The sequence below is a fragment of the Fusarium tjaetaba genome (assembly GCF_013396195.1).
Source record: "Fusarium tjaetaba strain NRRL 66243 chromosome Unknown NRRL66243_c0000061, whole genome shotgun sequence".
In the NCBI taxonomy this organism is placed as follows: domain Eukaryota; kingdom Fungi; phylum Ascomycota; class Sordariomycetes; order Hypocreales; family Nectriaceae; genus Fusarium; species Fusarium tjaetaba.
Window position 1 is genome coordinate 37,117 of NW_023501257.1, and position 21,883 is coordinate 58,999.

Consider the following 21,883-nt stretch of genomic DNA (forward strand, 5'->3'; position numbering starts at 1 on the left):
TCTGTCCCTGTCAAGTATATTTCCCACCAATTTCATCCCCCACGTCAGCACCAATGCTGTCCCCTACCCTTTGCCCTCAGCTATCCGCTGCCCCGTTCAAGCTCATATTCCTCTTTGCTCTTAATAAACGGGGATTCTGTTTCAAATCACTCCTTCTTCATCGTATTCACTCTTTTTCCTATGAATCTTTCGCTTTCTACGCGCTGTCGCTAACCCATTCCGAGGCAGTACCGCATCAAAGTCCAAAGTTCACGCACCATCACGAGAACGGAGATCTGACATTCTCGGTATCTGGCGACACCATGAACGAGCCGCAAGACCCTATACTTGAGGCTGCGGCCGAGATTGCTGCGATTGCTAAACGCCTCGAGCAGGTTGAGCCCCCATCTCCGGCCCTCACTTCACAAAACTGGATCGGTGGGCTCCGACCGGGCGATGGGTTTGTGATGCAGAGAGACTCCCAGTTTTGAGGTCAACGAGGACTACGAGCAAGACGTCAGCGATTCTGATATACACGAAGATGAGGATCAAGATAATGGTGGTCTCGAGGACAGGTGGACTGATGCGCTGGCTGTCACTTCGGGCTACAACGAGCAAGAATTCATCCGTTTCTTTGACGAAATTCATGATGATATTGTGAGTCCCGCCGATCATATCAAGTTACCAACTGTTAATGTTACTTTTCATAGGTTGCAAAGTACCGCGCACCCAACCTTTTGCCATGAATCTCCCAGTCTCAATTTCTTTCCTCGTCCCAACCACCACAATCGCATATAAGGTAGGTACCGAACCCCACGCAACGATGGATCTTGAGAAGCTTACATTTAGATAGCGTCTTCAGACTCCTAGTCACACGCGGTCAACATGGAAACCGACGACACGCCCGCAAGGGCCGACTTCAGTGAAGAGCTTTGGGCCCTGGTGTGTTCCATATACGAAGAAAATGAGAAGATATCGCTCGAGACCGTCGAAGGTATTATTGGGGACGCAGAGCCTGTCATTCGAGACAGATGGGACCAGCAATCAGAGGACCAGATGCAAGCACAGTGGCAAACCTCACTTCGAAAGGAGTCTTCCGATGTGATCGGTACGAGGGGTAACAACGACTTCCACTATAGATATCTCTGGAGGTTCTGTCTACGTTTCCTACACCAGGCTCCTCCCATCATGCTGTCGCCGCTGAATCGCCTGCAGTTCGTTCCTAAGCGTAACCGGTTACTCATAACTAGCCACCTCTTCACACTTGATGCTTGTCTGGATCTGACACAGCTGGTCATTCATCCAATCTGGGAGCAAAACTACCGCCGTTTCATTGACACTCTCCATTACGCTGCAACATATCGCGTCGGCGCTCTCCGAAACTTTGATTGGACATTCTTCGACGAAGATTGCTGTCCGGCTCTGCAAATCCTCAACGACAATCTGACGGCAGTGGAGGGCCCTCAGCTGCCCCATACTGTACATGAGCTTCACGTCGATGCAAGAAACGCTGTTGTTGCCAGGGGCGAGACGCCTGGTGTCTTTTCCGACTTGGTCTGTCGCATTGGTGAGCTGGCCACTGTGGCCCGCTTCCCATCGGCCAGTGAGCGGGCACAGCTGACAAACGGCGTCGTCCCCTTCAATGGAAGCGATTTGGAAGTCATGAAGAAGGCAATCGACAGCTTGGCTCCGACTGAGCCCAAAATCGGCTACCCCGTCAAAGCCGTATACGACGCATTCAAGGCAGCCAAGGGTACAGCTGATGTGCTCCTGAGGGAGAGGCTCCGAGAGTTCGACGAACGTGCCTGCAAGCAGGTACTCAGGATTGCTGCCAGACTCGACAACTCTGGCACTGTGATTCTTTCTCCTGACTAGTTCTCGGAGACACAGGAAGTAACCAGTCAACCCGCATCCGTGCCGAATTCTGGGCGTGTAGCTCGCCGACCTCGGAACCACCAGGGCTCTCGTTATGCCCCTTATTCGCTCTTCAGCCGCCATCCTTCCCGTACAGGCCCCAGCGGAGGAATTTGCCGACCCCAGGACTCAAGCATTGCCTCTGATCAGCGATCTATGAGACAGGGTCATACCACGGCCTCCAATCTTGTCCCAGCGCCTCATCAAGCTCCTGGGATACCTGTGTCCCGAGACTTACGTCGGCCACAACAGCACAGGGGGGTTAGTCCAGCGAGCGACGTTGATGGTAGCGTGGTAACAGACGAATCCGCTTCGGCTCATGATGTCTTCTCTCCTCCGGACAATGACGCTACACCACAGTCTCCAGACCCTGTTGAACGAGACTCGTTGGCACAGCCACAAGTTCAGACCCCAGGCGTAGTCACGTCTAGTCAGGGACTAGCTACAGACGAAGTCAGTCAGCTACGTCAAGAAAATGCTCAGCTAAGCCAAGAAATCAGCAACTTCAAAACCGAGCAAGCACAACTTATCAATGACTTGAAAGCCAGACTGGAGACTCGCGAAACTGAGACTCTCAAAGTCTCAGAGCGTCTCGCCAAACTCGAGGCGGAACTCAGAAACATATAGCATGCGTGAGGAGCGTCCAGGATTCAACAATACTCCACAGGTAGAAACTGTGAAGGCTGTGTGATAAGAGGTTCCTTTTCACTGGCCATGGATTCGTGATTTCATGAAGGGATCAGACGGCCAATGGAGAAAGAGGCAGACCCTTCATAATGCTGTAGGATGTAGAATGTGGTAGAATGATAGACAGTTTTGATGCAATGGAACCAGTCACAATAGCAAAATATCACAGCCCCTTTTCCGTGTTCTCTCCTCCACGAAAACGTGCAATGGAGGTCTGGCCCGCCCAGACGTCAACACCAATACGACACCGACAGATAATGCACAGAACGACAATGGCTAGTTCTTGTGTAGACAACCTACATGCAGAAGACCAAGAACTTGACTGCCGAAAGGCTCACTACTGCGAAGGTTTTCCTCGTATTTGAGCTAACGCTCAGTCAAGTCTCCCTTGCAGACGGGCGACCAAGTCTGCTGCGAGATTCCTCAACTCGTGAACTCAAAAACGATAAACTGAGATATACAGTTGACGGCTAACTAAGCAAGGGACAGAATTTACACAGAATTGTCATTCTACGTGTCTGCAACTCCTCTCTCAAACTCCCCCATTCCTCTGTCCCCTTTCCCTTTGGCCTCGTTTCCCTCTAACCCTTCCATTCAGAATGATTGTCGTTGATTGAGAGGCTCGTCAAAAATTTCCTTCCGGTCGTGAATTGGTTTCAATGTCTGGCTCTGCCTTTTCGAGCAGAGGTCCCTCTCTGCTGAGATTCATCGTGAGGTGTTGTCGTTGAGGGAGAGTTCCGGCGCGAAGTGGTATCTTCAGATATTCTGTAATCGACATACCGTCAAGTACGGTTCCGCTGAAACTCAATTTGGCCGGGATCGTAGGTAGCGCCTCGACAGGTGCCTAGAGAGCCATGGATATGCCGCCGCTATCGAAGGGTAGCCTTTGAGATGGTCGTTAGTCGGGCGGTGCAGTACAAGAATTCTCGGGGTGTATCGTGTGCGTACAGCTGATTGCAAGGAGATGTCTTCAGGGGCCTCGAGTTCGTATTGCTGGACGTGTTCACGTGTCGGTTCCTGTTGACTCAAGTGCATCAACGGAAGCGACCGGAATGTTGTTGAGGACGCCTGGGTCTCAAAGTGATGGGCTGTTGTTGGGGAAGACTTTAGCAAGATGCGATTTGTAACTCGATGTCGTGCTGCCAGAGCGGTGGATGCTGAGCTCTGAACATGGTGCTGAATTGTAGTTTTCGTTTCTCCGGTTCTGTGTATGTTGAACGCATGTCTTTTTTCGAGGAACTGTAGGCTATAAAGCGTTCCAGTTGCGTTCTGTAGTCAAGATGCGTCCGAGGCTCAAGATCCACGAGTCGATGAACATGGTCGATGCAGCAGCCCGACGTCGTGATGGGATACTTTGCGAGGGACACAGTAGGCCTGCCAATCTTGTCAGTCGAGAACAATAATCGGTCAAGGCACGCGGCTCTATTTCGTTCTTGAACGTACCTCTAGTAGTCGCGCGTAGGTAGTTAGGCTTATCGTGGTTTCACAGCCCGGCCCCCATATACCATACCGCTCGTCTTGACTCCAAGCTCGAATGGCGAGAAATCTTTTTGAACTCAAGGTCTTCTGTTTCACCCTAGCCTCCCTTATTGCGAGCTTTCGGTGGGCTGCATCATTCGGAGATGGTCGTGACTCGTGAGGTTAAGGTGCGTCGATTGTATTGGCCATTGACTGGCTTGATTTGTACCGTCCGGGGCGTGAGAGAGTGAATATCAACATCTTAGGCATATTTGTCGGACCAAGATGGGCATTCTTTCGTCTCATATCACGGTGCCTGCTTTTATTGTTGGCATGTCAGTGACTGCGATTCACAGAATACGTCTACGTATGATTTTCTGTGGCGTGAATTTGTTTGAAATTCACTGCGTCGCAAATAGGCCTCTCCGCCATTCAAGTACACAGTCGCCTTATGTTATTGTTCGATCGCGAAAAGACAAAGCTGGCCAGCATTACTGAAGCGCTCGAGAGCGACAAAGGCTGCCATACCTTCCTTCATCAAGAGTGCGACGCGTAGAAACGTGGCGCGTCAAAACAAATTGTGGGTCTGTTGATCGATCGATCTGGGGTAGTGGGGACTCGGCAATCTTGATGGTGCAGGGTAAGAGCAAGGAGTACCTCGAATCTGCGATGCTTGTACAGACGTATCATGGTTATGGACTGTAATATGTAATTAATACGTTTAATAACTCGAAATATTGAATGTTTCTTATAAACTTGTCGCACATATCCTGTCGGCCAAACTTGCTGATGCGATGAGGGCTCAGTGGGTGAAAAAACCAGAAAATTTTGACGTCATGGCAGTAGTAGAACTGAATTTTCAATGCTGCCCTCTATTATGAAGGAAAGAAAGCTTACGTAAATTGGGATGAGTTTAGAGTAAAATAGGGCAAATTATAGTGAGTTCACTTTGGCAAGCTCTTTAGAAGGTGAGTGAACGGTTGAATAAATGACTGATTTTGCGGTAAGACTCGGGATTGACTCAAGTTGGTGTCCAAGGCAGCCGTGTGGCACCCAAGGATTACAGTGGGCACCTGCACCGCTGGCCTTCACCTGTACCGTTAGGTTCTGTCTGCTGGAATAAGTTCGGCCTCCACCTCAATCACCCTCGACATCATCCCGCTTAACTTGACCCAAACAATGAATTTCATGCCGATTTCGCAATCACTCATGCACGACAACAGAAATGAACATTTCAGCACTTGATTCATCACTCTTCACATTTTGATCTCAATCTAGAATCGTCACAGCTCGTCTCAGCCCAGATCCGTGACAACTCTGTGCAACGTTGACGGACAACTCCGCCCTGCGACGCGACACTCCCTTGACGATACGGAGCTTGGGTCAATGTCTTATGGAGGGTATGAAGGCGGCATCCGCGATGAAAGAACCTGAACTGCCTCGAACATACGCGGAAAAATCAACAGGAACCGGAGCCCACAATCGACAACCAACCAGCCTAGAGAACAAAGGAATTCCGAGAGGACTGCTTCCAAGGTGAGTAAAGATAGCTTGCCAAACGCAAACATGATATTAATCGGCGTCAAAGGAGATATTCACCGCACATTCCACAAACTTCACAAGGCCACACATGCGAAAGGCGACCTTTGATCGACCATCACAAAGCCTTGACGCTGTTCACAACAATAGCCGTAGTCCCTCGGTCGACCACGTTACCGGAGCTTCCTCCACCGCTGCATCTGCCGACAGAACGACGTATGTCCGTACTATACTCTCGGCTCCCTTGAGCACGAAGATGGAGGCAGACAAGGAATAATGGAGGAGATGGTCTACCTCACGAAATCTTCCGTTCCGCCATTCGAGGGGTGCTGTCGTTGAGATTCCACCAAGGAAGGCCTCTCGACGCTTGGAGTATGGCTCAACTCTCATTTTCTTTCGACCATCACAACCTACCGTTACTCATCCGAACTCGCACATCGAACAGTCTTCTCCCCCCTTCCATCAATGGATGAAAGCCAACAATCCAGCTGAAAATGAGGAGACCGAAGACTGGCACAGACTTGTTGCAGAGATTGATGTGTTGCGGAACTCTGTTTGGGCTCTGATGTCAATGGTTCATCGACGCTGAATACAGTACTGCCATTCTCACATCGTCAAGAGCCACGGCTCCCGAAGATGTGACCATAGAGAAATCGAGGTCGACATACAGATTGTTTGCTCGGAGATGTCCCACCAACATGGGGTCATGCAAGCAAACCCGGTCACAACCCCGACCACTCTCCTCAACGCGATACAGGACACGCACTTCGCCAGAGCAATGGCCCCTTCCTCGAACAAGGTTCTCCCTCTACTTCTTTCGCTGGCTCTTCACTTGATGCGTCTCCTTTGTCGACCATCTCCCAACCGCAGATCAAGTCTGCGAGCCATTAGACAGATCCTCGCCACTGCTTCATTTCAGAGCCCGTTGCACCAACAGCGCTATCGGGGCATCGCTCAGTACATCAAGTACAAGACAGCATTTTCAGTGTGACTTTGGTCCCAGCAAAAGACGTAGGCGGCGCCCAAACGATCTATTCTCACCCAGTCTCCTCCGGCTCCAAATTGCCACGACAAGGCCAATTGACAAACGGTTCTTCACAATTGCGATGGGTGAAACTCTCCATCTCATGAGATCCTTCTCGAAAGAGACCTTGAACAGGTCGTCGAATCCCAGTAACGGAGGGATGAAGGCCATACCGTCGCAACATGGCTCCCACAAGAACCTTGTTTAGATGCCGCAACAGTTAGCGACAGGGATGAGTTATCCTCATACATCTATGCCAAATTCCCTCTCAATCAAGCGACGCTGCCTTGCGCACGCCAAAATGGCCTCATCCACCGCCCTAAGCACTCACAGCACGTACCACTCACCTCAACTACAGGCAGCTTGGGGTTTGGCCATGGGCAATGCAAGAGAATGTCTGAAGGCATAAGCGAAGATCAAGGAAGGCTCATGTTCATCATGGCACGCAAGAGGAGCACTCCATTTCCTACATGTTCATGGACGGAGAGGCACTTACACTGAACAATCAACACCTCTGACAGGTTGCTGGCTGAACAAAAAGACGACTCATCTAATCACGTCATCCATCGTGTCCCAACCTTCGATACAGTACACCGAGTTGCAAACCGCTGCTGACGAATTCCTCCCGGTCAGCTGTACCCAGGTCCCGATAACCCATCTTTTTGACGCGACTGTCGCTTTGCCACTACGGTCGGTTTCATTAGCCACCTGGGTCATCGCCACCAGGGCAGACCACTCAGCACAGTTTAATCTATCACCCTCGACCAAATCCGCCAAGTCCACCGCCCATGTCTACCCTCCACGCGCTTCGCGTCTTTATTTCTGCTCGGGAACATCTTCGGCCGTCACATTCGGTTTGCAATCCTGGGGAGACACAAATAGGCACCGCCAATCGGGTCAACTCACTCTTCCTTCACTTGCAAATCTTTTCCAAACTCAGGCCGACTCTCTTGCTTCTTCATTGCCCCCAATTTTACTCTTCCACCAGCGAACTTCCTCGCGGCCAACGGGATGCAGCATGCTTTGCTCAAATCGTAGTCCCGCGACTCCTCTGTCGCTCTGAATGCGACGATGTTGTCGACGAAGGAAACTTGTGGTCTGGCGACTCACAAAGCACCATCAACCCCCTCACTGCGTCAGCCCAGAAAGTCGAAATCTTTGAAGTAGAGGCACCCCCGAGCCGTGTCCTTGACCCCCTGCTGATGACAATCTTGAAGATTATCTTTCCAAAACGCTAAGCCGTGCCTATCTTTGAGCCATTTGTCACAGGGCCTTGATTCGAACACCACCAAACCGACTTCTAACCCAACGGTACCTCGCTCTGCGTCGATCTTGGACTATTAGCAGATGCTTGATTGCCGGATTGGACTGACAACGCAAGAGATCAATCCTGCCACGAAACCTGGGACTTTCCGACTCCAATCGTCAGCCACTGCACCACCAACGGACCATCGCATCATCGAGACGTGTTTGTCACTCGAATTTGAGGAATGTGTTCTGGATCCATCGAGGCCTCACACATCCACCAACCAGCTCCTGAAGCTGATGCCGGTATCCCTCGCTCCACCTCGTACACTGTTGCTCTCACCTTCGCCTCAACCACTCACGACACTTGTTCGGCTGATACGGTCTTCACCCCCGGCGGTGGATCATCGGTTCTCCAAGTATGGCTAGCTGGAGCGTGGATTCGGGGCTTGCAGTATGTGCCACTAGGTTTTGACACTCCCATACTCACGTAAGGACTCTACTGCCCGACATGGTTGTCGATCATTAGCAAATGCTCTCATCCCGAACCATTGGTGAGCGATGAGATACATCCTCCCCCACGTCCTCACAAAGCAACACTTCAGAGCGGGGTTCCGCATTACCACCTCCCTTTCCGAGGGTCGCTCTTGAGATGTACCATTGACGATTGTCACTATACTCTAATTGCCCAAGACCGATGCCCCTTGCCGACTCGACACTATACACAAGCCACCCGACAGGCCACATATACCCTTTGAAATGCGCCGATGCAATAGATCTCAGGGAACAAGGCTTGGATAGTCAAGCAGCGTGGTCTCGGTCGTACTTGCCGTGCGCCGGGCAGCCACGATGTACATATTCCGGATTTGGCCATCATGTCGTCCGCTATTGGTCCTGAAAAGAAGCATATCTATTAGCATCTTCCCCACGTGTTTCTCGTACACTCCACCCCAATTCGGGAGGTGCGCCATCCATTACGGCCTGATTCCTGAATCCCGGTGAGACGCCTTGCCTCGGATCGAATGCACCACCATACGAGCCAAAGAGGAAGCACAGCGACAGAGGTCCGTAGAAGCCGCGCGACGAATCCGGAGTGTCGTCGACCACCGAAGAGCTCACGCTGTACCGGTATCTTCTTAAAAGGGGTCAAGTGAGCCTCGCCATCGCCATTCCTCTCATGTAGAGGCACTGGGAGGCTCCAGACTTATGTTCGAGCCATCCATAGCTTTCACCCGTGTAAGTCTCTCCCCCCTTGAGTTCACAAATTTCGCTAATAGGCGCCTCTTGGCTCCAGATACATCCGCCCATCTGCCACCCCTGCTCTCGAAGCATTGCATGAACGGCTTACCTGTATCCTGCGGACAAGGGAATATAAATCGCCCCGTTTCGAATGTCGCAGTGATTAAAAGCATCCATCGATTCCTAGCTTTCAACTCGGTTTATCCGTCCATGAAACGCAGGTCCGGTCATCGACGGCAACGCGCGACAATTTCATCCTCTCAAGGCAACCGTGTCAAGGAGCGGCCAGCGACGGTGACAGGCGGAAGACATGCCAGTCGCGAACCCTACCATTGGTTCGACAAAAGATGAAGCTGCAGAGAAGTCAGGGTCCAAGCTGTTGTCCTATCGTCTCAACTCAGGCGTCGTTCTGCAACCTCCTTGGACACCATTCCGGCCCCGAATTCCTTGTCGGCCACAAGGTCAACGGACAGCTCCAGAAGGCCACAAACTTGGTCACACTGTCGATGGTAACGTCTTCATGCTGATCCAGCTCCACATGCAAGTCACTGTGAACGCCACTTCACTTGGGCTACACATTGCTGTGACCAGATGTGGTTTTCCTCGATATGGCGAGAACCATGAAGCCCGGATTCATGGACGAGACACAATGCTCAACGTGGCAATAGCCAGAGCCAGACAAGCGGAAATTGTTCTGATGCACCCTGCAATGACTTTTCGCGCGCGTCAGGCCAAGCGGGTACCAACCGATTACACATCAAAGGTCTGGGTGGATGCAGTTGGGGACGAGGAGGATGCTGAAAGCTCTGTTTCCCGTTGCGATTGTCTTGTGACCTCCCGCCCCTTAGAGGTGCGTGTTGCCTCGGAGTCAGGACCATGGAGGGGAAACTCTGCGCTTGATAACGGCATCGATACGTGCTTCTTGAAAATGGCCTTGAAGACGCCTTCTCGGCGATAACATATTCCCTGAGATTAAAGAACGATACCCGGAAACATCTCAGCCTGAACCTAAGATGACGTGCAAATCACTGACGCAGGTCTGCCTTAAAAGCCAATGCAGCGCACTCGTTCAGAACCGGTATCCAAGTTAAGATCATATGTGACGGAATCGTCCCAAGAATAGTCAGATGGTGGTGATGAATTGCCAGCATATTTGTTGGTGAGAGGTGATGGGTCGGAAGAGGTTGAGGTCTGGTTCGCGTCAGCCTGATCAACGGTGGAATGTCGGACACCCCTCAAACAGACTAAACCTAAAATGGAGACAAAACACAGACCAGTGTTTCTCACCGTGCACGTACTGTACGATGCACCGAATCCCATTTGAGTGCCCAATCAAATCAAAAGCCGCCCCTCCATCACAAGCGCATCCATCTACAGTCGCCAACGTGCGATCAAAGACCCGTGATCAAAAACGACGGGACCTATCGCTAAGAAGATGAGAACTGCGACAGCCCAATTTTACCTTGGAATCTTCATATTTCACGATAATTACCCACGGACCCCTTTACACGAGCGCAGCGAGGGAAAGCCCTCCGCTAGGAGCCCCCGGAGGGAACAACAAACTACCTCTACACCAAGATCGCCTGAGATGAGCAGGACAAACACCTCAGCAAGGTTCTTCAGTCGAAGAAGTGAAGAAAGCTTCGGTCTGCATAATTCAGTGCAATCGGCAAGCTGGTCGGCGGTATGTCTGGCCCTATGTTGACCTCTGGTCCCTGTTGATATCTCGCGTGCGGGAACAAACATTATGGCTGTGAGCAGCGTTCGCCCTACATAATTGGTCTTTCAAGCTCACAAGTCCGGCGCAGATACGTCGACATCACTGCCAATTGTTCAATCACCGCATCGCAATGGTCCATTGAGGTCTGGTCAGTCAATAGAGAGTCTGGTGATTCTAGATCGCGAACAGTCCCTGACCCTCCAAGAACAGTATATCCGGGTTATAAGGAGGGCTCTCAGCTCAGTTATTACACCAACATCCTGTTCACTTCAACCGGTTGCCAGCACCACAAGAAATGTCTTCTATGAAGTGGGAGGATACTTCAAGACGACAAACGGGAGGTTAATTCAAGACAAGAGCCAAGGGTGGCGAATAAGGGGGAGATGGGGATTTAAGAGATTTGTGGAATTAATCTTTCTAAAGGAATGCAAGAGATCCAGAACTTGTACCGGGAAAAGACCATTTCATACAGTTTATGACAGGCAGTGGGTTATACGGGTAACACATCCTTTCAACAAGAACATATCGAAATAATTAAAGTAGCGTTTTAACAAATGTCACATCAAGTCTCAGAAACTGCCCATGATCCATCGATTCATTCGACCACCAATATATAACTCATCAACTTGTCTCGCTTCTAAACGGAGGGCTGAATGGTGGCAAGGAAGTTCTGGGCCCATTTGCCAGCTCGGCGGATGGCTTTGGGGTCCGAAGAGCTGGACAGCCAAACATCTCGAGCAACGTTGAAACGCTTGGTCCGTTCATCTGAATCCTCCTCACTGCAAATCCAACCCGCAATGCCGTCCTCAGCCACTCCCAGAGGCTGCTGGATGACCTCTCGGATCATCGGGGACCAAAAGTCGAAGTACTCTTGAAGTTCGCGGGCTCGGCTGGCAAAGAGATCACTGTCGGCGAGGGACTGTTGCCACAAAGATTGAGCTTTATGGACGTCTGGTGTCCGATCCATCAAAGGATTGATGGCTTGGATGGCCCTCAGGTAAGCGGCCAATCTGAACGGAGCTCCCATCACCACAGAACAGAACCATGCGACCACGTCACACCAAACCTCGAACAGGTACTGCTGGACCGCAGGGAGCCCCGATCTGGCCTCATCATTAAAGCCAACCACCAGGCGGACAGGCTTGCCACCTGAGACCTCCCAAGAGATAGCCACGGCCGACTCAAGGATCTCGTTGTTGATGGCGTCGATATCACGGCCATCCTCACCAACAACAAGTTTCTCAAAGTCCAGCCACACGGGAAGGTTGAGAGCGAAAGGGCCAGCAAGGACACCAATACACTCGTCACCGGAGGATATCTCCCAGAACCGCTGTCGCGCAGCCATGTCGAGGGCCACGGGATTCTTGATCCGATGCTGGGTATTGAGGAGCGCGGTCTGGGGCGCCACAGGGAGAGTAAGCGGAGCGTGTACCTGGGGAGGTACCAGAGAAGCGGTCTCGAGAGTGTCTGCCTCCTGCTGAGGCGTTGTGGGAAAACCGTACTTAGTTCGCCATTCACGGTAGGTGCTTGACATCCCGCCGCTCATATCTTCGGAACCGGGGCCTTTCTTCCAAGGCCAGGCAGGCGCATCTTTGCCAAGGTCCATGACTATTAAATGGTTAGTATGTAAAACATTCGTCAGACCAAACAACTCACAAATGTTGCGCCACAGCGACTTATCAACCATGTACTCAAAGTACACGAATGGTGCCTCCAGCTTGCCACGTTCTTCGTACTTGCGAGAAACAAAGAAAATGGCCCCTTCGCGAGCCAGCGCCATCTCTGGGAGCAGCTCCTTGTTGAATTTCCGGATATATTGCTCAATATATCGACGTCGCTGACCCAGGTTGTCAACTCTCGGCAACTGTGCCGGATCGAAAGTAACTTGCTCAGAACTCATTCTCTCAGTAGCGGAAGCGTTTTCCGTGTGTGTCTTTGTGGATATTTGCTTTCTTCTTAAAAAAAAATGAGGTTAGCGAGGCGCAGTTGTGATTTGGAAAGGAAAAAGAAAAAGAAAATTGAACCGCGGGGTTGTGGAGAGATGTTGGACTGCCCGCCTGACTGCAGCGTGAATCACTGGCTGACTAAGTATCTAAATATACTGACAGCAGCTTAGCTTGAGTGCTTGTCTGCTGAAAGATGAGTCGAAGTACTGAGATGGAATGTGCCTAGGGTGATTGGTCATCAAGTACGACACGACATCCGCATGATAACTCAAAGGATCAAGTGATAATGTCAGGAAGGATAAAACTCTTGAGAGGGTAGATTGTACGTGAGTCAAATGAGCCAAATGAAATTATTTTTTGGGTGTTTAACGTCAAGGACACCCAGTTTTATTGTCAAGTAAATATGGAAAAGGGGAGATGGTCAATTGGTCAACGGGATTATGAACAAAGACACGATGATTTGAGCATGGAACAAAGGGTGACGGCAATAGTTCAATTTTACTAGTTAAACCACTGTTCTCAACCAGAGACTGAAGTAAGGCGTTATAACATCCTCACGCAAGCACACTAACTTGGTGCTCGTGGATCTACTAGAAGAGGCGTATGTGATCTCCAACTCCCTACAAAGTTAGGACAGCTCTGCAGAAAGCGCAATACTCCATGGGATATCCATAACCTCCTCATCCAATGACACCAGTTATGGAGGTGCGGCATCGCCGTAACGGAATTTGGTCACTCAATGTGAGCATCTCGCTACTGTACAGCGGGGTCGGCGATTGCCAATGTGCTCATATCGTGAGCGAGCCTGGTGACCTCGAGATGAGAAGTCGGCCTCAGCGGTTTGCTAGACTAGAGTACCAGCTTCGTCTCGATCACCAGGCATGCCATCATGACCAACGTCGGAGGGGTGGCCTTCAACGACCTGCACACCATTGGTGCCCTCGGGGTGATCACCAAGACTTTCACTGGCCGCTGCACGCGAGCGGCGTTCCTGTCTGCACCGGTATCCATCCCGAGCGTGTTGCCTCTCGAAAGCGGACTTGGTACTTCCTTGGGCACGGGGACGGTTGTTTGGAATTTTCTTCGTGGATATAGCGTTTGAAGTCTTTTTAAAAGATTAAAAAATGCCGGGCACGCGCGTCGAGTGTCTCCATGTCGGGCACCTGGGTCGTTTCCAGTAAGCCCATGGACAGGTTGAGAATTCCCCAGTGACCATAAGTCAGATCAGGACCAGTACCGGGAGACGGCCGAGACCGTCCGTGGCGCCGTGTTGTATATTAAACCGAGGCCGGGATGGAATAATTGATGTTGACTACGTCGCCTTTCCCATCCTTCATTGAGAGCCTGGTCGCAAGCTCGTCCAGCTTCAAGGGCGGCGGTCATGTTGGTCAGCTTCGGGATTGGGCTGTCGCAGTAAGCCCTGGAGAATCTGAAGCTCCCGCCTTGCTCATGCGATTAAGATTCAGTGCTTCGTGGTCCGATGCTGCACTTCGTTAACCACAAATACTGCAGGTGATACATATGTTGACGTGTTTGGGAAATTGCTAAGGGGCTTCGATTTGTGCCTCACAGAGGTTGTGGGCTAGAAGTGTTATTTGCAGTTGAGATTTGTCCGGGCTGTCTGTTTGTCATTCATCTAGACATACATCCGCATATTGTCATTTGGTTACATTTGTGGCACTCCCCTAAACCTTCTGTACCAATCTGTCAAGATAGTAGAGTGCCCGATGTATCGGAATGCTTCATGCGTCGCTTGGGTAAGGAGTGTATTCGACATGAGGGCTAGGGGCATATGAATCCAGCCGTCGCTTCAACATCCGATTCTCTTCCTGCAGTGTCTTGATGAGACCTTCTTGCTCCTCGATCTTGCGGTTCTTCTCACTCTCACGGTCCCTCTCGACCTCGATCTTGGTGACTCGTTCCAAGAGATTGCGAATGTCCTTATTTTGGGACTCAACGCGGGCTCCCAGCTCCTCGATAAGGCGACTTTCGACTGTCGCGTGAGAAGCGGTGCTGTGTCCTCCTTGCTTGAAGCTAAGTCTACCTGGCGCAGTCTGCTGCCTTGGTGGAGTACGTTCGCGTTGTCTCCCCTGAAGAGGCATCTTGGTTGAGCTAAGGGGCGTGAAACGTGGCGTACCCAAAAGCGTGGGAAAGGAAGGCCGCTTTTGGGGTGGGGAGTGGTATCGGACGGCTTTAGACTTAAGAGATGGGCGAGGGCTGCGAGATCGACGAGCCTCTCGTTCGGTGTTTAGTGCCAGCTGCCCGCTTTCCTGCGAGTGCTCGTTTTTAGTCTCCATGTCGATAGCTTCTGTGAAATGTCAGTGGACACGTGCCTTATGTGAGCATGAATGCTTACTCGGATGCAGGTGCGGAGGGGTGAGAGAAGAAGAAAAATGGAGACTGAAAGCTTGAGAATCAAGTCAGATCAGGTGGCCCAAGCTCAATTTGCTTGTGGTTCAATACCAGTCGTGTTCGTGGGTGATGGAAGCCGTACAATCAATCTACTTGAATGGGCGGCGTTGTGGTGCGAGAGAAACACTCCTCATTAGCGGAAAGACGCAAAAAAAATTTGAAACGGTCGAGACATGGTGAGATAGGAGGCCGCGATGAAAGGCTTGATCAACAGAAGAGAGACGGTGAAGAAGAAACAAGCGAGATCGGGCATCGGGTAAACAGACTACCCTGCCCCGGTTTGTGTAACGAGACGCTCTGTGAAGCGCTTGAGACCGACAGCGAGATAGAGACATATATGGAATGCTTTTTCTTGAGTTTGCAAGCGTTGAAATACATTGTATTTTACAGAAGATGCCACCTAGTTCTCTCGGCTGGGTCAAATGTACGCTCACATTACGTGACTCCTGCAACATTAAAACCGCATATAAGCAAGAATTCAGTAGAATTCACATCGTTCACGGCATCCAAAATCATAATTGAGGTTATTGTGAATCAACGAGGGAGACTCCAGGGTAGCGCATTAACGCCAAAACTTGCAAGGTTTAAGTGTGGATTGTTGGATTAGCGTTCGGATATTACCGTTCTGAGACGACACATACTTGATCATTGGTCATGACCGATGATAGGACCCATCAAAGAAGACAGGCCTCGTACACCACACAGTGAATTGAGATGTATTCGCAGGCATTCAATATTAGTGACCGGTCTCTCGATACCATAATTTTGATGTTTATCATGGCGAGATCACCAGTTATAAGATCATGCGAGATTTGATTACAGGATAATCAACCGAAAAGGCAAAGAAATCTTAGCTTGGCAATTGACATGTCTCGCAAACAGGAGACAAGTGACTTTCAGACTTGCAGTCAAGATGCAGAATCCAGCAATCGGCTTGACATAATGTAAAAATTACAAAATATTTGAATCTCAGAGGACAATGCTCATCATTATCTAACTGACTTAGATGTTTGGTGAAGTTTGCAACTTGTGTTGTGAGATGAGTCCTTCACCCTCAATGCGCATCTCATAAGATGTAGACGCTACGCCAGGATATTTTTCCATAGATGAGCGATAATGCATCATTTAATGACTGAAGAACATTTATTAATCACCAGAAAGATGAATACATATCTGCAAAGGGCATGATTCTGAGAGGATTAATTGACAAGGAGAGGCATACAATACAGATTGTTACAGTGCAGTAGTCGTCGGTTACAGTGAGTGCAGCGGTAGGTGCTGTGAATTCTACGCTAACCACAGTGGGGTTACCGTTTGATTCCGCATCCTCAACAGAGTCTCCACACCACCATCACAGCAAAGAAGCGACAGTCCATCCGCCAACAGTCCTTTACGCACTCATCCACCATGTCCGATAACTCCGCACTTGAAAAGCAGACAATACGGGAGAGGTATTTCTCAGCACCCAAGACACAGAGATCGATTGTATTGACGCATGCCACAGATGTTCCGGGTCCGGCCGAGGCAACATTGGACCTGATAGGAACCGAGACCGAATCATGGATACCCCAACTCTGTCTGAGAGAAACGGGGTAAAGAAGAGTCAGGAAGACCATCACATCGGTGATGAGCAAGGAGAACGGCGTCTCGAGTCTGACCGCGTGGCCTACGCAAAGGCCAAAAAGCTCATGTACAAGATTACCATGTCCGACAACAATGCCCGCCCAAGAATGCCACTATGGTCGCGAAATCTGGACCGTATAATCTCGAAGAAAGGCAATTCCGACGGCAAGCCCTGCGCAAACTGCAAAGGCCAAGGTCACCAAGTAGCTGGCTGCATCACGACTGTGCACGGATTCATCAACGCCTGCTTCTTCTGCGAGAAAGACGATCATCGTACCGACGACTGCGACACGTTCAAGCAGCTGTCCCTAGCGGAAAAGGTCAAGTTGTTTGTAACCATGCGGGCTGGTATGCCTGGGCTGGCACCATGGTGGAATCTCCTGTACGAGTTCCTCGAAGCAAAGGAGACAAAGGATATCCCTCTCCCGACTGGCTTCCCCTGGACAGCGAAGTTTGCGATGGAGGTGTTTGAGGGCAAACGCGGGAAGCAAGTTGGGGAGGTCCAGACGGACTTTGATACGACGAAGGATCCGAAGGTGTTGCCGGTGGACACAAAAGTCCGGTCGCTCCCTGATGTCTGGAGCTACTACTGGTTTTACGAAAATCGCCCATTCCCTCATCGCGCTCATATCCCACGCCCTTGAAGGTTATCCTGGCTGCGGTAAGGTACTGTAAATTTTCAGACCGTGGAGGGAATATGGGTAGCCAAAGGAGTGAACCTCAAAAAGAATTTGTATTTGCTGCAAACTATATAGCTGAATCAAAGCCAGTGGGGTATTATGTCAAGTAATGTGAAATTCGTTGCTTTTGTGTAGAATTAGACAAGCTCTGTTGACACCTTGGTCGGGACAGGATTTTTGGTTCCCACGCTTTTTGGGCCTGCTCCTGGTGTTTGGGAACTTATAGGGGACCTCCAATGTTTTCAGTGGACTTCAGTGACTGTTAGTGACCCGGGCTTTGGTTGTTTGGTCCTTGAGGTGGGTACGTACCTAGGTACTTCTCCCTCGCTCCCGCTTTTCCAGTCAGCTACAGTGGACTTTAGTGATCGCCAGTGAATCTAGCGCGTTAATAGTTTGGTTGTTTTACACTGGGACATTGTAGAGGGTGGTCCACTGAAAGGCGCTGTCGGCAAGCAATAACTGACGAGCAATGGTTACACAGCTTCAGTAAGGTATGTGGGGTGATGGTCATCTCTCAAAGTGTCACTAAACATCACTGTCTCTCACAAACAATAATAACGCTCTGATCTCCCACCAAGGTAAGTCGCCACAGACTGCAAATCTTAATCGATCGATCACCAACTTACTCTTCTCCAACAGTACTACGCGATGCCGAGAAAGACTACCGGTCAACAACAAAGCCAGCAGTCCGGTGCCGGCCATGGAAACATGGGCCGAGACAAGAACCAAGACTTGACCAGTATCGGTCCCTCTCTTGCCAGCAAGCATGGCATTCAAAAACGGGAGAGTGACTCTGGCATGTCAATCGTCGATTCAATGCAGCGCCGAAACTCGAATGCCGAGATCGGTCTTGTCAACACGTCTCACGGCCGCGGCCCCCAGAACCGCATGGTTACCGGTGTCCTTACCAACGAGCTCGAAGCGAGGACAGACGAACCCGATGGTAACCAGATCATCACGACTCCCCAGGCACCCTTGGACACACGTCAGGTCGCTAAGACAGCTGAGGCAGCCCCGCCAGACCGCATCGCCGAGGCCGAGCGTCGCATCGCTGAGGCCAGGCGTCGCAACCAGAGGATTGAGGCATATTCATCTCTCGGTAAGCCTCGCCGAAGCAGGGGAACCAGAACCCGAGGTGATCCGCTGCCCCGCGTCACCGAGGTGGATAGCGTGGCCGCGATTCTCTGTGCTGGGTGTGGCAGCAACACCCATACCCTGAAGGGCTGCATCACCACCATCAGTGGTGACATTCGGGGATGTGTCTTCTGCAATAACATGAGCCATGCCACCGATGCCTGCGGCCAGTTCATGGATCTCAGCATGGGGCAAAGGGTCAAGTTACTTGTCACAGATCGCGCTGGCATGCCGCCAATCCTCACTGAGGTGCCCTGGTGGGTTTGGCTGTACAAGTTCCTGACCACCCCACACACCAAGGGTCAGCCAATTCCTGACGCATTCCCCTGGCGGACGGAATTCGCCCGCGATATCCATGACGGCAAGCGGGGATCCAAGTCTGTCCAGGAGTACCAGAGTGATCTGGATCGCTCCCACGACATCCGCGTTCTGCCTCCGGATGAGCGCATACAGATCATGGACGACGTGTTCTCCAACTTCTGGGATGTGGAGGGCAGGGTGTGGCCGGCTCGTCTGAATGAATTGCCGTCCTTGACCGAGGCTAACGCTGAAACGACCACCTCTGCCCATGGAAATATCAATGTAGATGCACCAGCCACAGCGGAAGTAGAGAGATACCGGGACACTATTGTCAGACTATCTATGGAGCTTTGTGAAAAGGATAAGGAGATTGAAAGCTTGAAGAAAAGATTAGCTTAAGAATATGTAAGCAGTCACAAATCGCAGGGCACATCGTGGCAACATCGAGGGCAACTCGCAGTAGGATTGTTATTTGGGATTGCCCATGATTCTCTCGCATCTGATGTACTTTCGATAAGCTGTCGGCACGGATCTCAGGAGAAGATTGTGTGCGTGTTATTTGTCTTGGGAGAATCAAAGCGTCTCCAGGGGACGGCAACAAAGGGTTGCAAAATGTGTCTGAGTCGTCGATCACGGCCCCGGTCGCGCTGTCAGTGGCGTTGAGGCGATGGGTAACATGGGGAGTATCGTCGGTATCGCTAGCTTTTGCAGTCATCGTCTGCATGTTGTGGTGTTTCTCTTGTATGATAGCATTTGTTCCGGGGGTATGCCTTTCCGATATTCCCCTTTGCCAATACTTTCGGCGTCGCCAAAAGGCAGCCCTCAACTGATTCTTCCGTTCCAGTCGACATTGTGGAAGATGCAGTACCCGCTTGGAACGGACTTCGCGGAAGGGTTGGTGCACTGGAACTGTGATGTCTTAGTAACAACCTACATATATGTGAAGTTTGACTTACTGGCTAATATCAGCCGCCGCTTTGCTTCCACGACCTGACCTTATCGACATGCACTGCAACTCAATTGAACCTGATGGAAATCGAATCCTTTATTGACCATGCGAGGACTTGATGTTTCGACAGCTGTATACTCCTCCCTTTGTACAACGCTCCTGTGCTTAGGAGAGGATGATACGGGACACTCGGTTGCGCCGAATGCTTCCACTGAGCCAGGATCTACCCTAGTTCGGTTCTTCTCTATATACAGATATTGTCCCGATCGAGGGATATATCTAGTCATTGCCGTTCTTGGCCGAAAAGGCGTCGAACCAGGACAGTCCATCATCGATCGAAAAAAGAGCCCAGGTATTGCGCGCAAGGGTAGTACGAGCAAACAGCGTATTGCTGTCGCTGCCCTCTCGTCGCACCCAGTCCTCGATCAACAGCGGAACTTCCAGACGGGGTTGAGTCAGAATGGCATGGATTTCAGGAACCGACTTATCCATGTTCTCCCTGTTCAGCCTTGCATCGGCGACGGCCTTATCTGAGTCATTGGTAATGTCTTCCCAAGCATCAATGAGGCGCGGGACGGTGTCAAAGGCCGCCCACTCCCCCTTACTAACCACCCACCGGAAGCGGAATGGAGATAGTCAACCAAGCGGACAGAGCTTCCTCTGTACGTATCCTCATGCCACATGGCGACTCTCAACCAGGTTGATCTTACCCAAACCCACAACGCCATGTCTTCTCCATTGATGGGACGGGACTGACCACCAGGGACACGGGGTAACCATCCTTGACCCTCCAGCAAATGACGATGTCCGGATCGATAAGCTTGTTCGTCGCGATTCTGTGAAAGTCGTGACGAACAAGGTCATGAAAACCAAGACAGCCTGAAAGGACCAACTCAAAGGGGCCAGTAAGCGGGTCAGGACGAGTTTTGTTGATGACCCACCACCAGAGTATCTCACAAAGGTCCGCATCTGGGAGTGGGCAGACATCCACCTTATCCCAGTTGTGGACCCCCCAGTCCTCACGAACTAGGAGAGGCTCTTCTGGATCGTCATAAGGATCGATCCAAGTCGTCTCCTCTTGTTTAGCTCAGTCGAGAATTACTGGCACGATGTTGAACTTGACAATTGTATTTCTGTGCTGCTCATTCTAAGCGCCTCTCTCATCACACCGTAACTTGTATGAGCTTCCCTTTGACAGCCAACTCCCGATCTCCTTCTGTCCAGATCTTCGCCTCTCAGGTCGGCCCATCTGTGTCTCCGTATGATACTACATTACTGGGTGGACTGCAGCCAGGTTAGCATCTGAAGGAGTGGTGGTCTCAAGAGCCTTTTCGATAGCAGACTTCTGGGATGATACCTTTTTCGCTTGGCAGACTTTCGACTCTGGCAGAATGAGATGTATAGAGAGCCAAGGCATCACCAGGCACGGGGTTTCGCCTCCTCGAAGAGTCCATCAACGACAGTGGCAGCAGGAATCCAGTTTTCTTGGCCTTCGGCAGCCTCTAGGGAGTTGGTTTCTCCGCGATCTCCGTCATTCCCGGCATGCGACCTTTGACGGAGCCAATCTCTGTAGGTCGCAGAGACTTGGATTGTCGCATACCGTTTCTTGGGCAAGGTCTTTGGCCAAGGCCATTCACTAGCCTTGGTCAGAAGCTCCTTGCGTTTGACTGAATGCTGTTAGTTCAAGTTACAGGTATGGAGGAGGATACCTCTTACGAAAGTTGTCCCAGACAAGGGCATCCACATGATACTCAAAGTATTCCTGGCTGGTAGAGGTGTACCACTGCTTATACAAGAACCGGCAATACAAGTCAACACACTTCTCGCGAGTCCTTGCAACCTCGGCACTGTCCCAGATACCAAGGTGCATAAAAAATGCCTTCATATGGGCCCGCCGGGCACCGAGGCTGAGGGGATTAACCGCTTTGTGGTCGAAAGAGGTAGAAGCCATTGTGTACATGTGTGTGTGTTTGTGTGCTGTGTTGTTGGATGATGAAAGAAAACAGAAATTTTTTTGGAAACTCAGAGTTAAAG

At 50.8% G+C, this 21,883-nt stretch overlaps 8 protein-coding genes across 8 annotated transcripts; 5 read left to right on the forward strand and 3 right to left on the reverse strand.

Annotated features, from left to right (window-relative positions):
• Positions 1–302: 302 nt before the first annotated feature.
• Positions 303–725, forward strand: FTJAE_3053 (uncharacterized protein; the record flags this gene model as incomplete). The annotated part of the gene is made up of 3 exons (XM_037349309.1): positions 303–439; positions 501–636; positions 690–725. 3 exons carry the CDS (start codon positions 303–305, stop codon positions 723–725), a joined length of 309 nt encoding a protein of 102 aa, XP_037209839.1.
• A 139-nt stretch (positions 726–864) lies between these two features.
• Positions 865–2,520, forward strand: FTJAE_3054 (uncharacterized protein; the record flags this gene model as incomplete). Its single annotated transcript, XM_037349310.1, has 2 exons — positions 865–1,794; positions 1,855–2,520. The coding sequence occupies 2 exons, from the start codon at positions 865–867 to the stop codon at positions 2,518–2,520; spliced, it is 1,596 nt and encodes a 531-aa protein (XP_037209840.1).
• Positions 2,521–9,395: 6,875 nt separating this feature from the next.
• FTJAE_3055 (atp-dependent helicase) lies at positions 9,396–10,043 on the forward strand (the record flags this gene model as incomplete). Its single annotated transcript, XM_037349311.1, has 1 exon — positions 9,396–10,043. One exon carries the CDS (start codon positions 9,396–9,398, stop codon positions 10,041–10,043), a length of 648 nt encoding a protein of 215 aa, XP_037209841.1.
• Positions 10,044–11,442: 1,399 nt separating this feature from the next.
• FTJAE_3056 (uncharacterized protein) lies at positions 11,443–12,705 on the reverse strand (the record flags this gene model as incomplete). The annotated part of the gene is made up of 2 exons (XM_037349312.1): positions 11,443–12,413; positions 12,462–12,705. 2 exons carry the CDS (start codon positions 12,703–12,705, stop codon positions 11,443–11,445), a joined length of 1,215 nt encoding a protein of 404 aa, XP_037209842.1.
• Positions 12,706–14,493: 1,788 nt separating this feature from the next.
• FTJAE_3057 (uncharacterized protein) lies at positions 14,494–15,048 on the reverse strand (the record flags this gene model as incomplete). The annotated part of the gene is made up of 1 exon (XM_037349313.1): positions 14,494–15,048. The coding sequence occupies one exon, from the start codon at positions 15,046–15,048 to the stop codon at positions 14,494–14,496; it is 555 nt and encodes a 184-aa protein (XP_037209843.1).
• Positions 15,049–16,570: 1,522 nt separating this feature from the next.
• Positions 16,571–17,430, forward strand: FTJAE_3058 (uncharacterized protein; the record flags this gene model as incomplete). The annotated part of the gene is made up of 2 exons (XM_037349314.1): positions 16,571–16,614; positions 16,668–17,430. 2 exons carry the CDS (start codon positions 16,571–16,573, stop codon positions 17,428–17,430), a joined length of 807 nt encoding a protein of 268 aa, XP_037209844.1.
• Positions 17,431–18,114: 684 nt separating this feature from the next.
• On the forward strand, positions 18,115–19,299 carry FTJAE_3059 (uncharacterized protein; the record flags this gene model as incomplete). The annotated part of the gene is made up of 1 exon (XM_037349315.1): positions 18,115–19,299. One exon carries the CDS (start codon positions 18,115–18,117, stop codon positions 19,297–19,299), a length of 1,185 nt encoding a protein of 394 aa, XP_037209845.1.
• Positions 19,300–20,128: 829 nt separating this feature from the next.
• FTJAE_3060 (uncharacterized protein) lies at positions 20,129–21,800 on the reverse strand (the record flags this gene model as incomplete). Its single annotated transcript, XM_037349317.1, has 4 exons — positions 20,129–20,379; positions 20,570–20,926; positions 21,277–21,516; positions 21,566–21,800. The coding sequence occupies 4 exons, from the start codon at positions 21,798–21,800 to the stop codon at positions 20,129–20,131; spliced, it is 1,083 nt and encodes a 360-aa protein (XP_037209846.1).
• Between the last annotated feature and the right edge of the window lie 83 nt (positions 21,801–21,883).